Source organism: Pygoscelis adeliae, unplaced genomic scaffold, assembly GCF_000699105.1.
Source record: "Pygoscelis adeliae isolate BGI_AS28 unplaced genomic scaffold, ASM69910v1 Scaffold450, whole genome shotgun sequence".
Classification (NCBI taxonomy): Eukaryota; Metazoa; Chordata; class Aves; order Sphenisciformes; family Spheniscidae; genus Pygoscelis; species Pygoscelis adeliae.
Window position 1 is genome coordinate 172,790 of NW_008823923.1, and position 24,955 is coordinate 197,744.

General features: G+C 38.8%; 1 protein-coding gene across 1 annotated transcript in view; it reads right to left on the minus strand.

Moving 5' to 3' along the window:
- Window positions 1–24,955, minus strand: part of DPP10 (dipeptidyl-peptidase 10 (non-functional)) — a 240,836-nt gene that overhangs the window by 42,756 nt on the left and 173,125 nt on the right. Inside the window, exons 7-9 of the mRNA XM_009320704.1 lie at window positions 12,882–13,002; window positions 8,265–8,419; window positions 4,768–4,865 (exon numbers count right to left, since the gene is read on the minus strand). Of these exons, the coding sequence (XP_009318979.1) occupies window positions 4,768–4,865; window positions 8,265–8,419; window positions 12,882–13,002 (374 nt within the window). The remainder of the gene's footprint in view (window positions 1–4,767; window positions 4,866–8,264; window positions 8,420–12,881; window positions 13,003–24,955) is intronic.

Consider the following 24,955-nt stretch of genomic DNA (forward strand, 5'->3'; position numbering starts at 1 on the left):
CTGGCAGGTTATCTACGAAAGTAAACAACAGAAACTTGCCCCATGCACAATGCTCTAGAATATTTACTATATTCTTAAATTATTTATATTGTTGTGTATTGAAAAGCATATGAGAATTTACAGATACTAATAGAAAATGTCATTCTCAGAAACACACATGGAAAACACCACAAATTGAGACATGACCTGCAAGGTAGCTAAGACAACTACAGTTTGTCAGTATTTTGGTATACTATACGTGACTTCCTTGGGGCATACATTGATGGACGTACTGCAGTTTTCTTCTGAGACCAAGCCACAGGTATTTGGTTGGAAGGAGCTTTTCTAGCTCCCCTTCCCATGGGTGCTGATGGCCACCATCCTAGCCAGGCTAACAAGCTCTGCTCCCCATTTCCTCACAGCCATGGGCCCTGGCCACAACCATCTTGGTAGCCCACTGATGGACTCTCATTATCCCCCCTGAATACCCAAATTGGTGTGGGTGATGCTCTGCCTTTATGGGTGATGGACCTCCCTCAGTCTGCTGGCGACACTCCTTCTAGAGCAGGGCCCAGCCTTGGTGACAATAAGTGTGTGCTGTCGTCTCCCATTCAGCCCCAAGCCCAAATCCCTCGGCAAGACGGCTGGGAGGCAGCCGGGTCCCAGCCCCTGCTGACCCAGGGGCTTGTCCTAGCCCACGAGCAGAACTTGCATTTCTTCCCACTGAACAGGGAAGGGAATAATCAATAAATACCTTGGCATTGTGTGGGAAAGCTTCAATAAAATAAAGTGTGTGAATGTATTTTTATCCTGTAGGCTTTGGCTGAATAGATTACAGCCATTTGCTATAAGGTATGATAGCGAATTAATCCTTTACATTAACCTTGTGAGATAGGTATTGCTATTGCCAAGTTACAGAAGAGGCGAGGGGCAGAAGCGTGAAAGAAGTGACTAGACATAGCATATCTAAGAAAAGGTGAAAGTAAACCCCAGTTTTCTTAATACCAAATTGCACGCACACCCATCTTTCCCATTTCCAGTTAGAATCAAATAAGCTTTCTATTCCAAAGCAAGGCTCAGATAAACTGGCTGCCAGAAGTATAAAACCAACCTTTCTAGATTCAAAAGGTGATTTCAAACTAGAAGTACGTAAATATCCAAATGATTTTGCTGATTTGGAAATGTGTGGATAATAAAAACACTGGTGAGACTTGTAACAGCATTATTTGAATTTATGCAAACTCAATTTCTTAAGTGTTTCCAGTTCCATTAAAAAAAATTAATTAAAATCAATAAAAATTACTGAAATTTGTCATACAAAGTCAGAAGAGTCCGACTGTATATTTCGGTCTCTTTAAAAGCAGGCATATATGAAATGAGAATGTAGACATCTAGCATTTTTTCAGGTGTTTAAATACTATTGGAAAAAGTAAGAAGAAGGACTGACTTAATTTCTTATAGTGTGTTTTAAAACTGCCTGGTCAGCAGTGGCTGGGAATAGCGCAGAGCCAATGCCTCTTGCTCACTGTGGCTGAGAATGGGAAAAGCAAACAGCGGATCGTCCCCACACTGAGACTTTCGAGAGCCAAGACACAGTTCTAGCAGAAAAATCTTTTCATCATGTATGGAAGCACGGCTCTACTCTAATAACTCAACTGCAACTTCTGTCATGTATTATTTCACATTTTCTTCAGCCTACATAATTTCTTAATGTCATATTAATACCTTATATCTAAATACCACCAGTTACAAGGATTCTTCAGGTGTCCTAAGGCACAGTGGTTTGAACTGACCACTTGCACACCATGTCGCTTTTTCAAGATTTGCTTCAGGAGGTACGAGCCTTCCAACGGGAACTTCAGGAGCTAGCAGTGTACAAATGCACACATATTTCATCTTACATGTATATTGGCTTTCTAGGACTAATGAGAAAAAACCCCTGCAGTACAAAATCACGTTCGCCACTGAAGAAAGCATAATGTAATTGTACACGTGGAATGGAAGCACCAAAGGGGAAAACAGTAATTGCACTGAATACAAGCACATGTTTAAAGGAAGACTGTCAGTCTTCTTGTGGCATTAACACTGCACAGCGGATAGTAAATTTTTCCACAGAATAAAACTTTCCGAAGTAAATTTACAAATGTTATTGCTATCTTTATATCAGAATAACCTGAACAAAACTTGGGAAATATTACCAAGCACCTTTATAGAATCACTGCAAGAAGTAAACGAAGGCAGAACACTGAATTGACTCAACCTTACATCAAGTTCCCAGATGCCCTAAAAATCACAGAAACAGTTTTCTGTCTTCAGAGGTCCTGCACTGCACACAATTTGGGGAGAGTTCAGAATCTGAATGTTACTTTTTGTGGTTATAAATAACAGAAGCCCCCTTCCCTACCCATTTGTGTGGTTTCTCTGCGTAGGAGTGAATCTCTCCCGTAATAGCAGTTGGTTATGACTGGTACAATATGTATTTCCAAAATGTTTCTGCCCTGAAAGATCCATAAAACTACATAAGATAGTGTCCCATTCCATTTAATTCTGAAAGACTCCCATGACCTATTTACTAATGACTTCATAATGAATGGATTAGAAAGGTACTGAAAAAACCTGGCTGCTAAAAGTAGCTACTACTTTTATTAAAAAAGCTAATACTTTAAAAAAACCCTCCCAACCATTACAAACTCCAAAGATTTCCGCTCTAGAAAGGCCTGTTCAAAGCTCATTCTTCATACCTGTATATATATTGATATATGAATATATATGGATTGATGACCAGTGTGATGACTGACTGCTGCTCAAGTCCAGAGTCAGAATGCAAGATCTACAGTATACTTGGCTGACAACTATAATTTTTCTAAATGTTATAGCACAGACATTATACCTTAATAGCTAAAATTAAGATGAAACTAACTTTTTTCCACGTTTAAATAGTTTTACTCTGTCTTCTGATACAGCAGCAAAACAGAATTTTAAACATGAATATTACTTCAATTAGACAGCCACAATATCTTTATCAAGGACAAAAAATCTGGCAAAGATGCCCCTTAAGGCTCACAAAAGAAATTCCACAAATTGAGCTACTGCTAGCCTTCAGCTTCAAGATGCAAAAAACGTTTTAAGATGCCAATATTGATTCATTTGGTTCTACTTTTATTTTCAATCTGCTGGGGAGGAAGAATGAATCTGAAAAATCTGGAGTGAAACCATAACATCTGAACAACATTTTCAAGATTTTTTTTTTTCCTTGGGGATTTACACAATGCTTTCTCATTTCACTTCTTCGTGCCTTCTGACATTTAAAGGACAATTTTAATGCTGTTTAAGAGAGCTACCATGCTAATCTCGATGGCAAGGAATCTCTCTCAGATCTTACACTATCACTTAAATCAATGAAGAGTTAGCAAGCAGCAGAAGACTTTATTATGTTTTTCAGTAGTGGCCCATCAACAGAAAGAAAATACTTCAAAAAGCACAAAATCATTCCTTTCACTAACACAATCAGTAAGCATTCCAGCTGACATAAATAACTGCAAGGCATAATTCACTATTAAATTATTCCAGCATTAAATTAGGGTACCTCAATTTGTGTAGCAGAGCGCTACGCCAGCTTAAAATTGGTTGCAATGGTTGTGAATCAGTGCCCATGTTAACATCCTGATTGTTTTGGGAACAATTACCAAAAAAATCTTTTGGGTTTTGTAGGAACTGCAAAAACAGCAACTATATTCAGAGGGGTTTTTTTAGCTAGAGGTAGCTTTATGGTTGCCAATCCTTCCCACGTCTTTCCTCATCTGAAAATGCCCTGAGTGAAGAGAGGAAGTTGCACTTCCCTCGCCTTCAGACTGCAGCCAGATCTGGACTGCAGTAACTCTTTTATTGTTATTACTACCCGTATTATATAATAATTTAGGGTTAGAAGATCATTAACATGTGCACTGAAACCACAATGGGAATTTAATCAATACAACTGCAATTATACAAACTGGAATACACATATGGGAACAGATGAAAATTTTTTTGCCCTTAACAAAAGTTTCAAGGCACCTCAAAATGAGGACAGGTAATCGAGAGCTCAGCTTAAGGTAGTAACTTTAGCAGGAGATTCACTGGTTACAGCCAGACCTCATTTCTTCAGCCCCAAAGTCAAAGGGACTGTTAAATTAGCTCAGTGGTTCTGAAGCAGTTTCTCCTGAAAAACACAGCACGCCCCTTCTTAGTCTGTGATGTGGTGGCATCGCATTTTGCCTTCCATCACCTCACTGCATCCGTCAGCCGTGATCAGAAATGAAACTTTCCAAAACCCGCTGGATTTGAAAAGTTCAGAATATTTCTCTCTAAATAAGGGAACACCCTGATTACGTGTTCTGTGCATTTTAATACACTTCTATGTTCTGCAATCTCATTTCAGAAACTGAAAGCAACAAGTTGGCACACAGCAAGGAAAGGCTGGGAGTGAATGCAGTAACAACCTCAGAAACAGGGCAGTGTTCAGCCCCTTTGACCATAGCTTAGGATTCTTAGTTTCATATATTTCAAGTGAATTAGAGCTTCTCAAGACATCAGACATGAGCAAATACCAGATCCCTGTGATTTTTAAGAGGAACATCAATCCAATACAGCTGTATTTTATTTTATCATCATTATGTTCAGCCATGGGGATGGAGATCAAGTGCATTCCAGTCAAAGATAAGTGTTGTGCCGATGTAAAAAGTCAACGATTAGCCTGAGAGACAGTCAGGTTAAATTAAACATGAGTTTCAAAACAACGAAATTATATACCTTGATTTAAAGCTATCAGGTGGCATCAGTTCCAGTGTATGTGCTGGTCCATACAGATTAACTACAAACAGCTTTATCGTTGGGTTTGTTTGACCTGCCTTTGAAAAAAAGAAAATAGGAGCTTTAGAGGCACTGCATCAGTGACAGCTAAACACAATCACTCATTAACATAATTCAGTATCTTTATAATAATGAGAAATTACTACAATTTAAAAATCTTAAATTTTAAAAAATAATTTCACAGCCATATGAATTACACAGATAAAAATATGAAGTATTAATTGAGTAATCCTCTCACTGCCTTTACTGATGGCAGACCTTCCTGTGCAGAGCAAGGGACCAACACTGGAAGTGCTTTGGCCCAGTTCAGTAACGTCAGCTGCAGAAACACAGCCAGTTCCTAAACCAGCAGTTAAACCCAGCCTCCAGCAAAGTCTTTTCCACACACTGTTGCTCCTTCTTCCAAAAAGCTGTCCTATATCTGGGATAATATTCCTCCTCTTTCCTTACCATTTTCCCCCAGTCTTCCTTCCCTGGTTTGCTGAGATGGAAACATCTATTTTTGGCCCTGTTCAGGACCCAGCTGCTTTGGCAGGCCAGCTCTAAGAAAAACAAAATGCTTCTTGTTGCTAAAGGGGAATAAAATAGCAGTTTGATACATATCCACTGGGAAGAGTGTGATAAATCCTGAGGATCTACAGGGAGGTGGGACTTGTCTTCCTCCCGGTAACACGGCTCGTTAGTAAGGGAGGTTCCCGAGACAAAGAGAAAGGACTGGCGATAAAAGGCAAGGCTCTGCAGGGCTGGCAAGAAGACGCTGCTATTGCCATCTCCCTGTCCTAGCCATATCATATTCAAGCTTCTTTTTCGTGTAAATCACAGGAGTCACACAACACTATATAGCGCCCTTGGGATATGGGGGATGAAAAGTCTGTTTCTAGTGGGGGTTGACTCCTGTTTAATATTGGAAGGACAAGGTAAAATCAGTGATTCTACAGATTTAATCATAATAAACTACAAAGTTGTATATCTGGCTCTTCACAGGGGTATTTAGAAATGCAAAATAGCTTGGCTGAAATACACCCACAAATTCCCTTTAGAAATTGGACTTATCTCAAAATATAGTCTGAGTGGTATGGGGGACAAGAAAATGGTATTTGTGTATTTTTACTAGTGCTAAAAAAAGTTTTGAAAATGGATTTAATTAGACTCCTGGAATTTTTTTTTTTTTTTTTTTTCATAAAAACTTTTACATTTGCCTCAAAAGAAATGTGGTCTTTCAAAGGCATCCTTTGCATGAACACAGCTTACACAAATGCAAAACTGTGGGAGAAAACCACTGAAAGATCAAGTCCTTAGGACACAACTGCAGTCTCCTTATATCCTTTGAACCTTACATTGACTGCATAGTGGTATCCAAGTACTCTCACTGGGAGGGCTGCCATGGGTGATTACCATCCAGCATGAGTATGAGTTGCAGAGAGACACTCCAAAGCACGCCTTCACAGTGGGCATGGCCAGATCTGCGCTGGCCCCTGAACTTGGAGCGCGGAAGAACAGCACTACGCCAGCTCTGCCATCGCCAGCCCTGCTCTGGATGCGGCAGAGGCGTCTGTGGCACGGCACCGCCCAACGTGGGCTTCCAGCCTGAGCTGGTCTCCGTTCAGGGCTGTACTGCCCCAACGTACTGTCTCTGCTACAAATATCCATGGTGTGCCCTACTCTGCTGCGCGGATACACCTGAGCTACAGCTCTACAGCAGTGGCTTCTAGCTCGATACAAGGTCTGTCCCTACAGCTGGGGAGGTGCTGTGGTCAGTGGGGCGAACACCGCGCGCTCCTGCAGCCTGCAGTGGACGCAGGCAGATGAAGGCGGTTTTTCTACCTGAGTAGAAAACTCTCACATCCACATCTCTCCCTCAACAGTGAACAGCCTCAACTCCTCTACCACTCAGGGTCTCCTCATGACAATTTAAATAGCATAAATTTTGTATAATACCCAAAATATTTGTTCAATAGTGCAAGAACTCTTTACATTGAAAACCTACTTTGTTCTCAATGTATTTAACAAAATTTAAACTTCCTTCTTCATGTTTTTTTTGAAGAATACAGTCTGTGCGTATGACATACAGAGACACACATATTCCAGCATTCACAAACACATGTGGGTTTCATTTTATTTTTTAATCATAGATATAATTTTCTCCGATGGTTTCATTCTATAATAAAGACCAAACCTTTTTTTTCATCTCTGTTGCTATACCACAAACTTCATTACCAATTAATGATGTTTAACGGGTAGCTAAATTGGCATTAAATGGAGACATTAAATAAAGCTAATGTTTTTTCATTAATAAGATTGCTGAAGTAGTATTGTGTATCACTTTTATGCTGAATTGCTAATGAAATAGAATTACTCATTTCTTGTTTACAAAGCTGACTTTTTAAAATATTCTTTATTTTTTTTCTTTGCTCTGTCACTCAAGGCCTTTTCCCAATGCAAGTATGTAAACTACCTCTGACAATACTGTTACTTCATTATTTTAGAGTATTATTTCATAGCACAAATACATGATATTTATATCATGCATATTACTGTTTCATAGTACCTGGTACAGTCTAACTGTCCACCCATCAAGAATAAAGGGTCATCACCAAAAAACGGTTAGCAGGAATAGGGTAACAGCTGTGTTTTCTAAAGCCCTCAATGAACTTCCCTTGAAATGTCAAAGGAGTACCACGTACATGGACCTATACATCCCGTCAGAAAGGAGCTCCGACACTTTGAAATTGCACGCAAGGGATGGATAAACTGGTTAGTTGGAAGATAATACCAGTGCTGGAGCTCAGCACAAAAACGACGGCTAGGGAGGCACCTACTCAGGAAATCCCCCCAAAATGAGGAGCGATTTCAGACATTATCCCTGTCTGGCCTGTTCTTTCACTTTCCAACACGAATCTAAAAAATCCTTCTCTAAATCTTCTGAAACTCAGCGATAGCTCTATTTTTTATACATGTATTTTTTCGCATTTTGATGGCCAGGAAAAGATTTCACTGTGGCTTATCTTATTCAAGGCCAGTCTGTCACATTTACTAATAACAGCATAATTTACTGAGATCTATATAACTGCAATGGAACATGCCCTGCGCTCTGCACACAGCGTGTATGACTCCAGTGCAGTTGTGACAGTATCTTTTCTTCTGTGCAGTTCTTCAAACATACTACCCTTCTCTCAGAAGTGGTGGACTGATTTTTCCAAGCCATATATCAATGATGAAATTACTACGAATTAGTTTGTCTGCTGCTCCCTCACCCGATAGTTTCTTTCCAGCAAAAGGTGTTACAGTCTATTGAAAGAAATGTAGTTAATATTTCCTGAAAAGCAACATGAACAAAATCAGCCTCTGTTACTGTCTAGAAACACTCCTTCCATATGGTTGAATATTATCGCTGAACAAGGAAGAGGAGGTGGGGGCTGCACTCACACTCATCTTACCTTAGGATATGGATACTGCTTTCCTTTTGGATATAGACCTCCAGTAAACCGGGGAATAACCATGTTCGGTACCAGAGAGTCATTTATGGTCAGGAACGCCAGTCTTTCACCGTCTGGAGACCACCAGTGGGCAACGTGAGAATGAAGAAGTTCCTCTGCAAAACCACATTTCCTTAGGGTCCATAAAAATAACTATCACATAGTTTCCAGCTCATTCAGTTGGCACCGATTGTTCTTTCCATGCCTACCTGAAATGCGTCTGTTGCAATTTCAGTAATTTCACGTTATCCTGGGTTGAATGTTTGGATAACAAGGCATATTGAAAGACCAAACTTTAATCATTGTCCTCAAATGAATACTTTCATTGACGTGAACAGATCATCTAAACGTGAAAGATGATTGTAACTGCCATATGTTTAGTTCTATTGCATTCCATTAGATGAGTTTAATTAATTTTTAAATGAATTGGACCATTTTAATAGACAAATTTTTTTAGGATTGTCAATCTGGTTTTTTTTCGTTTAATATACAACTTTACTATACCCAATTTCTCTGAGCTGTGGCACCTAGTAACATGTAGATCCTCACGCAGTGATATTCATGTAATCATTTTTGGAATGCAATACGTTGACTTTCCTGTCTCAGTCTAACGGTCAGCTTTAATTCTTAGAAAGGCCAGTTTTTCTGTAATGTAACTTTTTGAAAATGCAAACAAAACTTTTTATTTTTATCCAAACTTTATTTGATTTCCAAATGAAAGCAATTCGCAAAAACGTCATGCAGTGTTTTCTTACATTTATTGTCATTGTATTTCATACTTGAAAGAAAACAAAACAGAAACAACCATAGAAGCAGCACCCAAACTCCTGGAATCCCAGTAAAGCAGCTCCTGACCTATTCCAAATTTACCCTGTACAGGCCTTCTGTCTTCCACTTGTGAAAAGACTTAGATTTTTTTCATTATGTATTTGATATTTCGACTTGTTTGGTGAGCGTTTTGTATTTAAATTTGAAGAATTTGGCTAGAAAACTAATTGAGAATAGTATACTAATGGGAACAAAAGCCTGACTGCATACCTAATTTAAAAGCCTACCTACAAAACTACTTAAATTGTCAGTGGAGACTCTCCAAGATGCTAATCAGATTCTGAAAGTTTTTAAGCATCTTAATGGGTTGAATTATCTAAGGTTAGGTGCGATGAAGCTGGGACCTATATTAAAAGTCATATATTCTGGGCCATGCTTCTCTCCCTGGCTGGATAACTAAAACCTTTTACACAGGAGAACAGCAACGACTGAATGGTGAATATCAGATAGCAAAAATCACAATTGTGTTTGTTTTAAAATATTACTGTTTGCATTCAAACAAGGTTATTCACACAAAGAAAAGCTATTCCCAAATGCTTTGTAAGGTAAAATGCTAATAACAAACTCATGCAAATGATAAAAGAAAACAAATGAGGTCAAAAGGAGGAACAGTTCTCAATTCAACTGAAAATCTCTTAACTTCATTTGGACAACATTCAGCCTGCTCACTTGTGATGCTATTAAAAACACCACCGAAAGTAGAGGACCGCTCTAAGTTAAACAACGGTTAATGGGAAAGAAGCAGTATATTCATTCATCCCAACAGACACGGACTGTGGTCCTCCAACATGTACAGACAGAATTCCCTTTTACCCTGACTTTAATTACGTATATTGTGGAGAAGAGCCCACTGCCTGCCTGCATCCCTGGGAACCCAAAAAGAGTTCTCTGTAAGTCAGGAAATGCAACAGCTATTTGGACCAGGGATTAAAAAACTTGGAAAAGAATGGGCAAAATCACTTAAGGAAGGCTTTAGGATGCGCATCAGGAGGAAGGCTTTGGGATGCGTATCACCTCCCACACCATTTCAGAAACTTTCTAGTCCCAGACTACACACCTTTTGCTTCTCCTTCTCATGACAAAGGTATGCGTATAGCTGTAGAGACAGGGAATAAGAAGAACAAACTGGGGCGGTAATCGACATGGAGGGGTAAGATATTTGAATGAATACGCCTGGCTTCCTTTTCAAAAAAGGAGAAGCAGGCTCGTAGACTTTTTGAAAATCAGCCAGGTATGAGACTTATGTATCCATGCATTCACAGGCAAAAATCACTCACAGAACATATGAAGAGGTCTGTGTTTTGGTGTCAGCTGAAGAAGCTCTGTGAAGCTTTAAAACCTTTCAGTCCTCAAATATTAATCAATAAAATGTGTCTGTAGTAATGATGGGCACACACAGAGAAGCAGGAGCATAACCTCAGACAAGCATCATTGCCATTACTGTGCTACCTGCTCCCGTTCTTTTCAAGTTATCCCATTTTCTTTTTCTGTTCATCATGAAATATTTGCAGCTTAAAGGAACAGTCATTTGTTTTATCAACAGCTTTCTTGATTTTTAAAACAAATGAAGTTACAAAAAATCCACATCAACCTCTTTTAGATACTGAGATACATAGGTAAGCTGAAATATAAAATAAATTTTAAAAAGCATATTCGCATGTTTCAAATAAGAGAGATTAGCTTTGATTCTCTTTAGTTCTTAAATGTAGATCTCATGAATGCAGAGGTCCAAATCATATAAAACCCTCCACATTTCTTCCATTAAAATATGTCTTGAACTTCTATCTGTATAATTCTTAGACTGGGTCTGCTCCATCCCTTCCAGACAGCTCAAATAAAACGCTTGGCAAATACCAGAACTGGGCAGTTGCACTAGGTAACCTTTTGTGGTCCCTTCCAGCCTGAATTATCCTATGATATCCTTATGATCGTTTGCAGACTAGGAAGGAATGTTTTTTAAAGAATCTCATACTACATTTTGTTCTGTGGAGTAGAGCTGTATAATGAACCTTCATTACATGTTGTTCACTGCAGCTCCATGCTGCACCCCAAAGAGAAGAGAAACACAGGCTGCCCTCTTCTGAATAGGTGTCCTCAAAATGTTCACAGAATTGGAGCCAGAATTGCCTTGTTGCATCCATGACTGTGACTTAATAACTTCACTTTGTTTTAGCAAAAACTTGATATACTCTATCAACTTCAATGAGCTATATATGCTTAAATTCTTTAATTTGTACGTAGTCATGTTAGATTTGAAGAATATGAAGTGCATGTAAAACTATATTCCATTCCAAAGATGTCCTCTGTCCTTAAGTTTTGAAATATGCCGCCATATTAAAACATTTCAAAACATTAATAGAAACCTTGAAGTGGGTAATTATCTGACACAGGCATTTATATGGCTAAGGGATGCAAACTACCATTCTCATTTCAGAGTTTACTTGGGCAGAGATTTTAAAAAATCCCGATGTGAGCTATCTGCTCATAACTACTGAAATGCCAAGAGGTATGGATAGACCATTTCTAAGGGCCACATTGAAGTTCCTTGCTGTATGGTGTAACACCATTCCTAACAAACACTCTGCTATGCAAAACTCTACATATGAGAAGTTATATACTTCAGGTAACTGAGTATTTAACACTGAGCTATTTATCTATAAAATTCCTGAGTCCCATAGAAAGAATAACTGAAATGTGTATTAATTTTAAGCTCTTGTACCAAGCTGGATAATCTGCTCCCATTTTTTTTTTCTATTTATTATTATGTTAAAAGCACTTTGGGCGCAGAGAGAAACATTCTGTGGTACTACGCAGAAGATGGCTTCAGAAGCCAGAGCATATCACAGACTGAGCTGTCCTCCACTCCATTTTGGCACTGCTTGCCAGCAACAGCAAGTTTTCCAGGAGTCTAGCCCAGCTGATTTAAGCAGAAGTAACAGCCACTGTTGAGGTAACAGTATGAGAGTTTTAGGTCTTGTCAAAACACTCAAATTGGATTCAGTCATGTTCTTAAAGCCAAGCACAACGTTATTGCCTGGCTTGAGGGGCTGGAATCTCTCATGAGTCATGCTAACACACAGCACACCAACCACCACACCACTAAGGCTGAAGGAGAGACATTGATTAAAAAAAAAGTGAGGCACCAGGCAGTATCATCTTTGATCACCTTTCGCTGTGTATCCAGCAGTAAAAAAGAAAACGTAGCCAATTCTGCTTCTACACTACGATCCTTCTGTGCCTTCTTCTATAAGGATATTTTAACTGTAAATAGATAGGCACTGTTGTTCACACAAGCAACAAACTGAGTCCCTTCCCTCCTCGCTTGCTTTGTAAACCCAGAATAGCTCCAAAGCTATGAATGGAGTTATCCAGATAAGCAAAACATGCAGGGTGTTTAGTTTTATTTGAACAGCTCTATTTGAAATGCCAGCCCCACTGAAGTTGGTAGTAAAATCCCACATCAAGATTTCACTACTATAGCATTTTTTACATACTACCTAGTGTTCATAATATATTTGATACATTGTGGTTGAAAATAAATTCCTCTTTCTCAGAAAATATTGTTATATGCAAACGAGCAGTCAATACCAAGTATGAACAGATACAAAGGCAATCTTGCAAGAAAATGAGAAGGCAAAGAAGCAAAAACCACCTTAGATAGCATTTTCTGAAATGAACAGATTTGTGCTGTTGGGTCTGTACAAGAACCTCTTATCTGTTTTAATAGATAGATATATTTGTCCGGCTTACCTTCATATAACCAGTCTGCAATTCCATTAAATATAATTCCTTCTTTTCCCGAAGATGTCAGGCGCAATGAGCTACTCTTTACATCAGGCTGGTAGTAGATGTTATTTTCAAAAATATAAATCTGGATGAGGTAAGAGGGATGAGGAGAAAAAAAAAAACATTTTGGTAGATATAAATGAATGTTCAGCAACAAATACATCATTTCCTCAGGCTCAGAACAGTCTATAGAATAATTCGGCATGAGTTTTCACCAACATTGGCTTCATATTTCTTTTTATTATCAATTTGGACAAACTAAGCAAACTTTTAATACTTATGCCAAGCAAAATTCTTCCTTTGAAATTGTCTTCCCAGTTCAAATGTTTCTACTCACTTTAAGAAATATTATTACATTCCTCAGAATCATACTGGAGACAAGTTTTATAACAGTTGAATAGATAAAGAAATTTTCCATTAATTCCATTCTAATAAAATAATCTGTTTTTCTAGCTGTGAAATTAGACACACTTCTGCAAGTACATACAGCACAGTACGTACATCATAAATGTAAGTTACAGCTTTATGTCATGGTGTGAGAACATACTGGAAAAGCAAAAATAAATAGCAGACTGCCGTTAACTTTTCTCAGCTTGCTGACACTACTGCTGACTCTGACACACAGACGTTTTACCTCAAGTGTGCTATATGACTGCCCTTTCTTTTCAAGTCTAGGCTCCTCCTCCTTTTCCTGCGAGTAACAGACTAGACAGACAGTCCTCTCCTCCTTCACTGCCACTTCTCGGCCTTGTCTGCTTTTCTTTCCCCGATCGCTTTGTTGCAAAGGATTTCGAGTTCACTCATTTTGGGAGACTGAGCTCCAGGCTCCATGACAAAGTGCAATAAAAGAAAGATAAAGGCAAAAGGCAAAAAACAAAAAACAAAAAAAAAGAAAAAAGAAGAAAAAAAGGAGTAATAAAATACTTTGGAGGAGTACGGGGATGGCAAAAAGGGCAGGAGACAAATACAGTGATGACGAGGAAGGTTTATGACATGGAAATTCTTATGTATTCAGCCGTATGCCACAACGGGCTATATGTCTGCCTTCCTCTTATCAGCCAGGAGACCTTCGAGCACTTCGCTGCACATAATTTAGGTATGTGTTGTCCCAAACTTCTTCATTGGCACTATCTTTCCCCAGTCCGGGTAATAAGAAACAAACATCAGATACTAACAAACCAAAAGCTACAGACGGGTATAAAAAGCAGAACCACAGCTACTGGCATTTCTTGTTATAATGCTCTTGTTATAATCCTTTTTGTCTGTACTCCTGCATAACTCATTTTCCTGAGTTGTCAATGTCTGTAACCAGACTCTTATTTCAGCTATAATCGTCTCAGAGTTGTAGCCTTTTTCTTTCCTTTATCGTTAAACTACAATGGCTACATATGTGCTTGAACAGCTTAACAATGGAATCAACTTAGTATCAATATTATGCACCCAACTTGATTCACACTAAGAAAATGCAGCTAACAGCACTAGAGAAGCAACACACAATAGAAAATTTTGTACCATGATTTCATCAGCGTACACTGATATATAGAGTCTCAGGGACTGCTAACATGAAGTAAATATATTTCCACCAAAGACCATTTTAAAAGCCTAGTCATTTGTCATTCTTTTATACTTTTATGATAAATGACTTATGGGAAAATACTAACCAGAGAGCAAAGTATTATCACTATTACTGCTGCTCTCTTTGCTTCTAAATTACCATCTGAAATAGATTTCCCTATGAGACCCCAAACTAATGGCATTTCTTGATTTTTAACACTAGCCACCTCATGATTTCTCCTGCATAAAGTAATAAAGCTGAGTTTTTTCATACCATGAGCAATGCAATGATTTTAACCATTACTGGGAATCAAGGGTGACTTGGAACAAAATCCTTTATGGTCAGAAATTCAAAACTGAAGTAAAAATAGTTGATCCAGTTTGAATAATCCAAAATGTGCTGACCAGTAATTACATTTATAGTTTTATAAATAATACTTGGTACAGTTGAGAATTTATGGGACGCTGATGTATGACCCAGCATTAACACCAAGAGAAAACAAGGATTAGAGAAAGCTGGACTTATCAAGCTTTTGAAATAATATCGACAAACACTCCTTGTCAATATATATTTCCACAGTAAAAATGTACTTTTTTTCCTAAGGTAAAAGAAACAAATACAAGTAATAACAAGGCATGGTTAATTGCTTAACCAAGAAAAACAAAATAATTTAGCCAAGTACTTGCTATTTAAGTGAACTAAAAATATTCCTATCAGACTAAATTACAAATAGTGTAAGTAGTGGGAATCACTCTATTGACTATTGCTTAGTAAGGAGCAATTTCTTTCAGCTGATGACCTCTTCTTATATAAACAACTGCTTTCAGGAGATTACAAAAAAGCCTGCTTGATCAAATGATTCTATTTTATTTAAACTTCTTTAATTAAATGAGCTCAATCTAATTCAGTTTTGAAGCTCACAAGTATAATTTTTGCTTCTCTCCCCCCTTTTCAGGCCGTTTGTATTGTTTAATAGTGAAGATACCAGTGGTGTCTAGTCTCTGCAATGAAAAACTTTCATTTAAAGCCATCATTGCCAGTTAAAGTACAGGATTAAGAACTACTTGTTTTATGACTGAACCATGAAAAGGTCTTTAATCCTGTTATTACTAGTTAGCAGGCATTGCTAATTCCATATGACACATTTCAGATAAGTAAATATCTTAGAAGGAATACTCACTGTTGTGCCACTGATTGCTGGCTTCCTCAGCTTTACTCCCCATTCATTTCCTAAAGTGGCTTTGTCCCATCCTCAACCAGTTCTCAGCCATGCTCTGAATGTCCCCACAATCCTCTTAGTCTACTCTGTCAACTGAAGTTTCCCTTCTCTCCTCATCACTCGTGGCACATGTTCTTTCAACTTTGAAAGCTAGCCTGAAGAACAATTTTTTTCTTGAACATATGGATTAGAATATTTTAAAGTTCTTGAAGAACTTCAAAGCCTCCCAGCAGCTCTTTTCCTAGCGAGCCTCGAGCTCATGGCTTACCTAAATTTAACATTAAAAATGATGAATTTATGTTCCTTTGCAAAACATTTATGGAATACAACCATTCCTGTTCCTCCACATAACTAAACAGCATGTAAATGCACATCGATGATTCAGGGTTGGCACACTGGCAAGTATCGCTCTACGCTGCCTGCAGCATTTCAAAAGATCAATATCCTCATGCTTGAGGCTGTAAAAACATCTTAGAAAGATTCACCATTATGGTTAGTCATTTAATCTCATCTATAATTTTGAATATTTGTTATATTTCAGGAGGTGCCATTTTCCACATAAAGCCCACAAACTGCTGTTTGTACCGACAGGAATGGCATTGTGCCCATTTCCTACAATGATGTGCTTAACCCCTGCAGTCAGGGCTGCATTCCCCTCCATTCATGACCATGCCAAAATGCTCATCTGTAAATAACTCCTTCACCTCTTGGAAATAAGGACTTGGAGTTATAATGTTGATTTCTGCAGCAAAACAAGCAGCAGAGTTGTAACAGGAGTGACAACATTATCGTGAAGGCTACCAGTTGCGGCCCGAGAGGCTCTTTGCTTTGCTCTCTGTAAATCCAAGCTGTGGATTTAATTAAGCACAAGTACTTTCTGTAGCCACGAAAACCAGTCTCCCATCTTACGTTACTGCCAGAGAAATGCAGCCAAGACAGACATACTCATTGTGAATTCTTTGTCCCAGTATAATATTTATATGGTACAAAGGTACCTCACATGTAACTCTAAAACCACTGAAATTGTAATAGATCACCACTTGAAATTAATTTTGTTCACAAGATTGTGCATAGATCTTGCTCGCTTTTGTCTAGCGTTTGCACACCAATACTGAGCGGCGGCTGCTAAGCATCTTGGTTTCGTGTCCCTCTGAAATAGCTGCGACTAGAAGCAGCATGTGCACAACAACTATGGTTTTACCAGAGAGCAGTGAAGTGGGCTTTTTCTCCCCAGTTAGTCCTTGGCTCTCGTTTGCCTGCTGCGGCCACGACACCACTCCATGCTTCTCCTGCTGCCTGAGGTGGTGTCAACTGTGAAGTGACTTCAGGAGGAAAACGGATATTGGTTTTCTTTTATGTAGATTATCATGAGCAGACCAATTAAGAGTAGAAATGGAAATATTCCTCAGCTGAAACATGCAAAAAATCCTACATTAGGCCCCAGAAGCAGAGGAAGTCCTTAAATATCATGGTCAAACTCTCCCCTCCCCGCAAATCACCTATGTTCCTTTTCTTTGGTTCATACATTTTTAGCTTTCTTGCTCAATTTAACCATTGCCACCAATGCTTTCTGGTGAAAACAGTTATCTGTAGAGAACTCCTTACAGTTCTACTTTATGCTGCATTAAAATATATTTCCAAGCTTTTATTTCAAAACCACAAAGACTAGATGTAATTAATTTTTTTTAGGTGGCGGCTGCTGCTGCTGACTAATAGCAGTACAGCAATACATAGAAGCTGAATTTAAGATCCAGAGTTTGGTTTTTAAAATTCAGTGAGAGAAAGAGCAAGTGGCTGGGAGAGAACTCAGACTACTACTCTTCCTACAACAGAGACTTAAACTCTGAAATACTATAAGGCAGACAGCAAATCACGACACTGGGATAAGAATTATTGATCAAAACAAAAAATTATTCTTAGAGCAGAATCTTGCAAATACATGTGCTAAAATCCTGACTCCAGTAGGTAAAATTAAACGTGTGCCCAAAGGTTTCCAGGGTGGGGACTTTCACACACTTCATCACTTTGTATATTGTGTTTTGGGCAATGTCACATAAACCAAAAATTTCCCTTGCTAGTCTATCTCCAGACAGGTATTTGGGAGGAAGCAAAAGTAAAAGGGCTTTTCTTAGTATACACTTGGGTCTAATTACTACATCATGAGTACTAAAATGTTGACTATAACTACTGAATCTTCAAAAACTGCTAAAAGAGGAGTTGCTAACTGCGTATCAGACAGGTATTCTCACGAATACATCAGTGGCTTTGCGCCCAAAATGCTTTCACAGCTTTCAGGCATGACAATAAGAAAATAAATTGAAGAAGGCACAAAGTGGAACAAGGCTATGCTATCCTATATGGAAACTATTATTATGCTTTTTTTAACCTCTTCTTTTCACCACCTATTTCCAAGTATTTTTAAAGCATTTAAAATTATTTTTTAGCCAAGACCCTTAGCTAATAATGCTGTAAATGGGGATAAATATCAAAATCATTTGACTTTTTGTTTTCTTGCAGATTTTGCACGGGTAATCACATCAAGCCTTAAACCAAATGAAGAAAAAACCAAAGCATTTCTTTAATTATTTTATTAAGTATTTCAATTAGTGAAAAACATCTGCACAAATGTTTTGGATCAGTGAGAAATTAATTCTTGATAATGATCACATTTATTTCAACTGACTGTGAAGAATTTGATGCTCTGCTTGCTCTAATGTTCTACCTACAGCACTAATCCTTCCCTTTCTTCCACATCTGTCAGCCTCTAAACTATTTTTTTCATAAACCTTCTTCTAAATTAATTTCTTCCAAAACACTTACTTATTGTTTGCAACATGTTTCACAATTGCATGATTTTATTTCAGGCTGAGGTCTTAAGCAGAGCACCCAGTCCGAGCAGTTAGTTCCAGATGGCAGACAGCTGTGAAAACATAGAGACATCTAATCCCACAGCTGAACGGCAAACCCCATGGCAATAGCTGGAGAGGCCCCCTGCGTGTCTTTAATCATTTCAAACACTACAGGCAGAGAAAAGCCGCTAAATTACAGAAAAATACTCCACTTTTTCCCTTTAGGTGCTCCACTGAAGCCTCCTGCATGGGCATATCCACACTCAATAACTCCTCTGATTGCAGGGTAGCGTATCGGCAACAGTTCAAGCTTTTTATGCACCGGTTGGGCAGCAGCAGCAGCAGTTTGCCTGGAGCTGCGTGGAGGTCACCATGCAACCGCTTACCCTGCACAGAAGCAGTGAGTGTGTGAGAAGCAGGGCTTTGAGCTCTCTACCAAAGCAGGGGCAGCTTCTCTACCAGAGGCTGCCAGCAGCTGGTTAGTCCTGGCAGTTGAGACAGTCACTATCAGATCTTTGCACGTATCCTAGAAATTTATCCAGACACCAAAGTTCAGACTTGTAGTTATAAGCAAAAGCCCAGTTTTCTTCAGGTGGAAGAGAAACATATCTCAGAGCTGCAACCCTTGCTGACAAAACCTGTCTCCTTCCCTGGTACCAGTCATCAGTCATACTTGCAGAGAAAAGCTACCAAACAGAGAGGCAAATTCCTCACAAAACTGAGGTTAAGGAGGTAGACCTAACAATCTAGCATTCGTCCTTTCCCTAACACATGCATGGATAAACTTATTTTTGTATGAACATGATAAGGTAGCTTGCCATGCAACAAGTTCTTAAAATAAAACACTAACCGTACAGGTATAATGTATCGCCATTGCTGTTCCCCAATATGAGAAGGAACCATCTTGGGTCTAGAAGCAGCATTACTCACTCAAGACATGCTTTGCCCAAGTTGAAGGTATGCCTCCGCACTTTGTATCACAGCCAGGTACTTGTTGGCCTGTGTCACACTTAGTGTAGCGTGGCCACAGTTTAAAAGCCGTGAGAAGGTATAGCTGTCCGATAAGGCACAAGTTTGCACATCCCCAGTCTAGTATTTCCACATTACCTGATGTGAAATGATAGCAGAAGCCACTAACAACTAACGAATAAAACAGAAGAAAATTCGTTAGCACAGCCTTTAAAATTCTCTTGATATTTATCACAGGGAAAACTTGGACACCTATCCCGTAACAGTTAATATAGCAGGGACTTATTTTCCTAACTTAATGAGTGAAATTTTCTAATTAATCCTCCAGAGTTTGAGCATGGCAGATTTGTTTAACTTCCTGATTGATACCATCAGCACAAATAGATTTTGCCATCAATAATAACAGAAATATGTAATGCAAACTGCAAGTGTCAGTGGGCTTTGCAGCCACAATTTACCCTTATGTAAGTTTTAATAGCTCTGGAAATTAACTTTTCAAGATAAAAAAGATAATGCCTAGAATCAGCATCTTGTCTTGAAGGAAAGAAACAGTGGAGTGTGACTAATGGCATGACCAACAGATTTCTCATTACACGGATTCATCAGGACAAACACCTAGTTCAAGGAAGGTGCCAACCAAACTCTAAAGCTACTGAGCAGTTACAGCTGGAAAGGAAACAAGGAAGGCATCTGTATCAATACACCTCTGGTTAAAAAAAAAAATCCGTACAACAAGCACTGGTCTCTTCCAGTACAGGTGAGAGTCCTACCTATGAACAGAGGAAATTGTCATATATTTCCACAGACTCTCTGACCAACAAATATATAAATAACTATTCCAATGTGGAACAACTTCAGCACTCCCACTTAATACCCCAGAGAACATGACAGTCTTCCTTACCTTTCACATATGGAATCTGAGCTACGACAAGACGAAGGCATTTCTGATTATGCCTAGAAGGAGGCCTTCAGGCGTTCAGGAAATGCTGCTGCCTGCAGAACTCTGGCAGTTGCTAACAACGGTGCTAAAGACGTTGACCTAAAAGCATCTTCAGGCAGCCCATCTGTGGCTATATTCCTCTGTGACCTTGGCAAGGACACACAGTTCACCACTCTTTGGACTAGCACAGGTGTCTTCAGACCCCAACGTTCTACGTAACAGACCACTCAACAGCAATTTTTGCTCTATGCAGAGGGGTAATTATTTTTACTGACACAGAAACAAGTGTGGCCCTGTGCACCCATGTAGATAGACTGGCTAATAAGCTGACTCCACCACTATCATGGCTGATAGCTACATCTCAGCATAGAATCTATTAGACTTCTTCATTTCCTAAGCATACGGCAAAATTCCATCCCTTCTTCTTGTGAGACTGCCAGCTAATTAGTTGGATAATTAATTCTTCAAAAGCTTCAAGATGTTTTTCCATCTGGGCTCGCCTCTTACCATTTGTTCTGTCTCCTGTCTTACCATACATTAACCAAGGCCAAATCCAACTGCCCTTAGATGAGTCACTAAAATTTCCAGATGAAATACGTTTTCTTGTTAACAACTGTTAATACAAATAATATCAGCTATTCATTAGACAGAAGAAAGTCAAATAAAAAATACTTTCCTAGTCGCTCAGCAAATTTTGTACGTTGCTCTTCCTTCAGAGATCAAACCATGACTTCTCCAGTTTCAGGTACAATACTAAGTTGGCACAGCACTATTTTGCAGTTTAACCTCATACCGGGAAGGAAAAGAAGATCCCACGACACACGCAGCAGCTGTATTTCTCCTAGTCCTGAGTTCATGTTGGAGCATGCGGTGCAACAAAACACACAGCAATGGGGGTGTGACAATAATTTGTTATGTTATCTAGACCACAGCTAAAGGAGCACAATAAATAGCTTTCATATAGCCAGTTTAACCAGCAGTTAACTAGCAGTTAAAACCCAGAGTCAAAGATACTGGCACAGAGAGCCCCCACACATAAATGTTATGAGGAAAAAATAGCTTGAAGCTAAATAGATCAATCAAAACTTGCTTGGCAGTATTTATACTGCATGGCCATATATAGGTACACATACATATTATATATATCCAAAGAGTCAATGTTTTTTGTTTCCTGAACAACATGCTGCTCTATATGCAAAGTTCAGCGCAAACAAGTGATCTTAAATAAGCAAATAAATAAGTGGTATCTTAAATGAAATCATTCATCTTAAAATGATTTTTAAGTAATTTTTAGGAAAAAAGGTGGTTTCAATTCCTACTTCTGTTTTGGCCCCAATTATGGAAAATACAGGTATCTATGCACTTCCTTTGATTTGTAAATAATATTTGAACTAACTTGGGATTACAGGAATAAATTAAAATCAAACCCCTGCAACCACATGGAAGCCATTTCGTTGTGGTTTTTCAACACTGGCTGTCAAGATAACAAGTTTGATTTTCGTTTGAGTACTTAACATATTTGTTGCCACTTTATGGTTCACAGATCTGAAAAGTTATACAAATAGCTCCACTTCAGAAACTTACAATTAGTTTTCACCAATTTAAAAAATATTGCAAGTCAGCCACAGTATCTGTCTATGAATTACCATTGGAAATAAAGACCTGGCTTGGCATCTTCTCTACCACTGTTCAACATCCTCCAAAGCCCCAACAGACACATTTTTTTCTAATAGAGCCACTGATTATGTTATTTGTAGTCACAGTACAACGTCTGTTCTCTTCTTCAAGTCCAAACCGAACAAATGTTTTCTTGTCATCTATGATTTCACTTACTATACCCCTGGGACTTAGGGACTTAAATTGGGATTACCAGACCATTATTATACCCACTGCTACAGAAGATGAGTACCCCTTTCTGCCCTTTTTCCTTGCCAAAATCTCATTTAGTTGAAGCAGCTTCCCACTGAAGAACAAGGTGTACTTAAGATTACGTGTTTTGTGTGTCAATGCCACAACAGTATAACTGCTATTTTCTTTTTTCCTCTCACAGGAAAAAAATGCTCATTTTGGGAAGAAAACACTTTCTAACATCATTCAGAAGAACTGGACGTACAGCATTATATAGGAACAGTTGTTTATTGTACCCAATTAGAAGCTCCATGATGGCAATCCAAACCTCCTGGTCCATATCAAAGCTCCTCTACGGCCAAGAGCCACAGGACACATGCTGCAGTGAGCCACAGAAATCCTTCAGGTCTCTATTTGGTTGCGGGAAAGAGGTGGCTTTTCCCGTGTTCTGTGATGAGCTGGTGGTGCGATGCCATTTGGCTCATGACTCAAGTAACACCCATTGTCAACAGAACTACTGAATAAAGTGCTGGCACAGGGGTCACTCAAACTGCTCATGGGCTGCATGCATGGTAAGGATGATGGGTACACCACCAATACTCTATACACGGGTGTTTCCAAGTTAGGTGTCGATTTACTGTTCCCATACATGTGAAAGTGAGATCCGTTGTATACAAAATCACATGGACAAACCAGATTTCGAGGGGGTACTTTGCACACGTTGGAGAAGTAGCAAGATAAAGGGTCAGTATCTGCCATTCTTGCCGATGGTAATAAGCTGTGGAAGAAGCTCCATGGTAATGAACTGGGACACTCACACGTTGAGACCAAGTAAAATGCAAGGTCGCAAACTATTGCACAAAACAGTTATAATGCATTTCACTGGTGCGACTCATTATTCTGCTGATGTCTTTCTTACAGGTCTTGCAGCAATCTCCAGAACCAGAGAGAATTACTATATTTTGGATAATATAAAACACAGGAAAGTGGCTTATAAAGCTTTTATAAGTGTGAATTTTGGATGGTTAAAGTATTCATTAGTGATTTTGTCAGTTACAATTATGCAGACTTTTTCCAAAATCCCCCTTTTTTTTTTTTCACGTCTTAGAAAATTTTCTATCCAGATCATGTATGTTACAGGATGACAATTTCAAGGAAAGTTTTATGGAATTGTATTGCAAAGCAGCTTCATGTTATATCACTTTCCCCTGCATTATATCTGTAGTCTATTTAGATTGGGAGCTCTCATGGACAGGGAATGCAGGCTAAAACGTCCGATACAGTTTGCAATACAGCTGCTTTGCAAGTCTCCAGTACTGCAGAATGGCTCTGATCTCCTCTCTGCAGATGTTTTTCTTTTGCAGTTCAATCTATACTGATATAAAATTTTCAGAGCTGTTCAGCTCTGACTTGCTCCAGCTCTTACCCCGTGTGCACCACAGACCACTAAATTATGCAGACACGGAGCACAGCAAGTAGCATCTGCTACCTAAGCAAAGCGTGGCAGCAGACAAAAATCTACCCTTATATGATCTATGTTTCAAAATTATCAGACACACTGCAAATGAGGCACAAAAATAATAGATAATAACAAAATGAGTATAATTGTAAGCAATAATAACAACTATATTCACTCTTAAAGGTACCAATTTTCTAAAGATTGTGATTGACCTAGACAGGAATTTTCTCAGAGGAAGCTTTCAAACCTTTTGATTATGTTGTAATTAAAGGTAGAGAGGAAGTAGCTGTTGATCAGTATGAAACATGGACACCTCAAAACACATACATCCCGATGTCATATACCACCTTTTTTATTTTTTGTCAGTTACAATATGTTAGTTTTATTTTTGCAGTCATCAAGCTGCCAGACATAGCCTGAACAACAGAACAGAACAGTGAAGCACCACTTTTCTGCTGTCTAGATTAATGCCACTGCATCGCAGTAATGTGTTAGCACAATCGTTTCTGAACAACTGCAAACAATCTACAAGGCTATTATATTTAATTGCTGTTTAGATAGTTTATAAATCTACTGTAAACAATAGCAATGATGCACTCATAATGCAGCTATAAGATTAGTTACTAATGTCATGGAATAAACCAGGCCATGAACTCACAGAGTATCAGCAACTCCATGATAACTCTGATGTTTATGTCCTTGATTTCCAATAAAAGTGAGGAAGCATTGCCCTCTTTTGTTTAGACACGCATTAATTATGTTGCCTTTCCAATGATATTGGATCATGACGTTCACTAAATTCACACCCTGCCTAATCCCATGATAACTTACTCATGAGTGCAAACATTGTGCCATATCTTATATAAACAAAATCACATAATATCTGAACTACGACCTACACAAAAAGCTACTTTATAAATCTTTGTGATTGCACAGAAGATTACAGTAAGACTGCCTTGCCCCCGAGCTGATAGTCTGGATCTACTGCTTCCTCCCCGTGGAGCTGCCTGAAGAACTACACTGGGTGCAGCACTGTGCAAAGTGCCTTTGAGGGACTGGACTGCTCAGCCCATTGGTCTTTATCTGTGTAAGTGATGTATATAACAGACTTATCTATAAGCAGTGTATGCTCAGGAACTCACACTCCTTGTTCCTTGCATTTACTGATAGCTTCTGACTAATGAACCAGCATGGAAGAG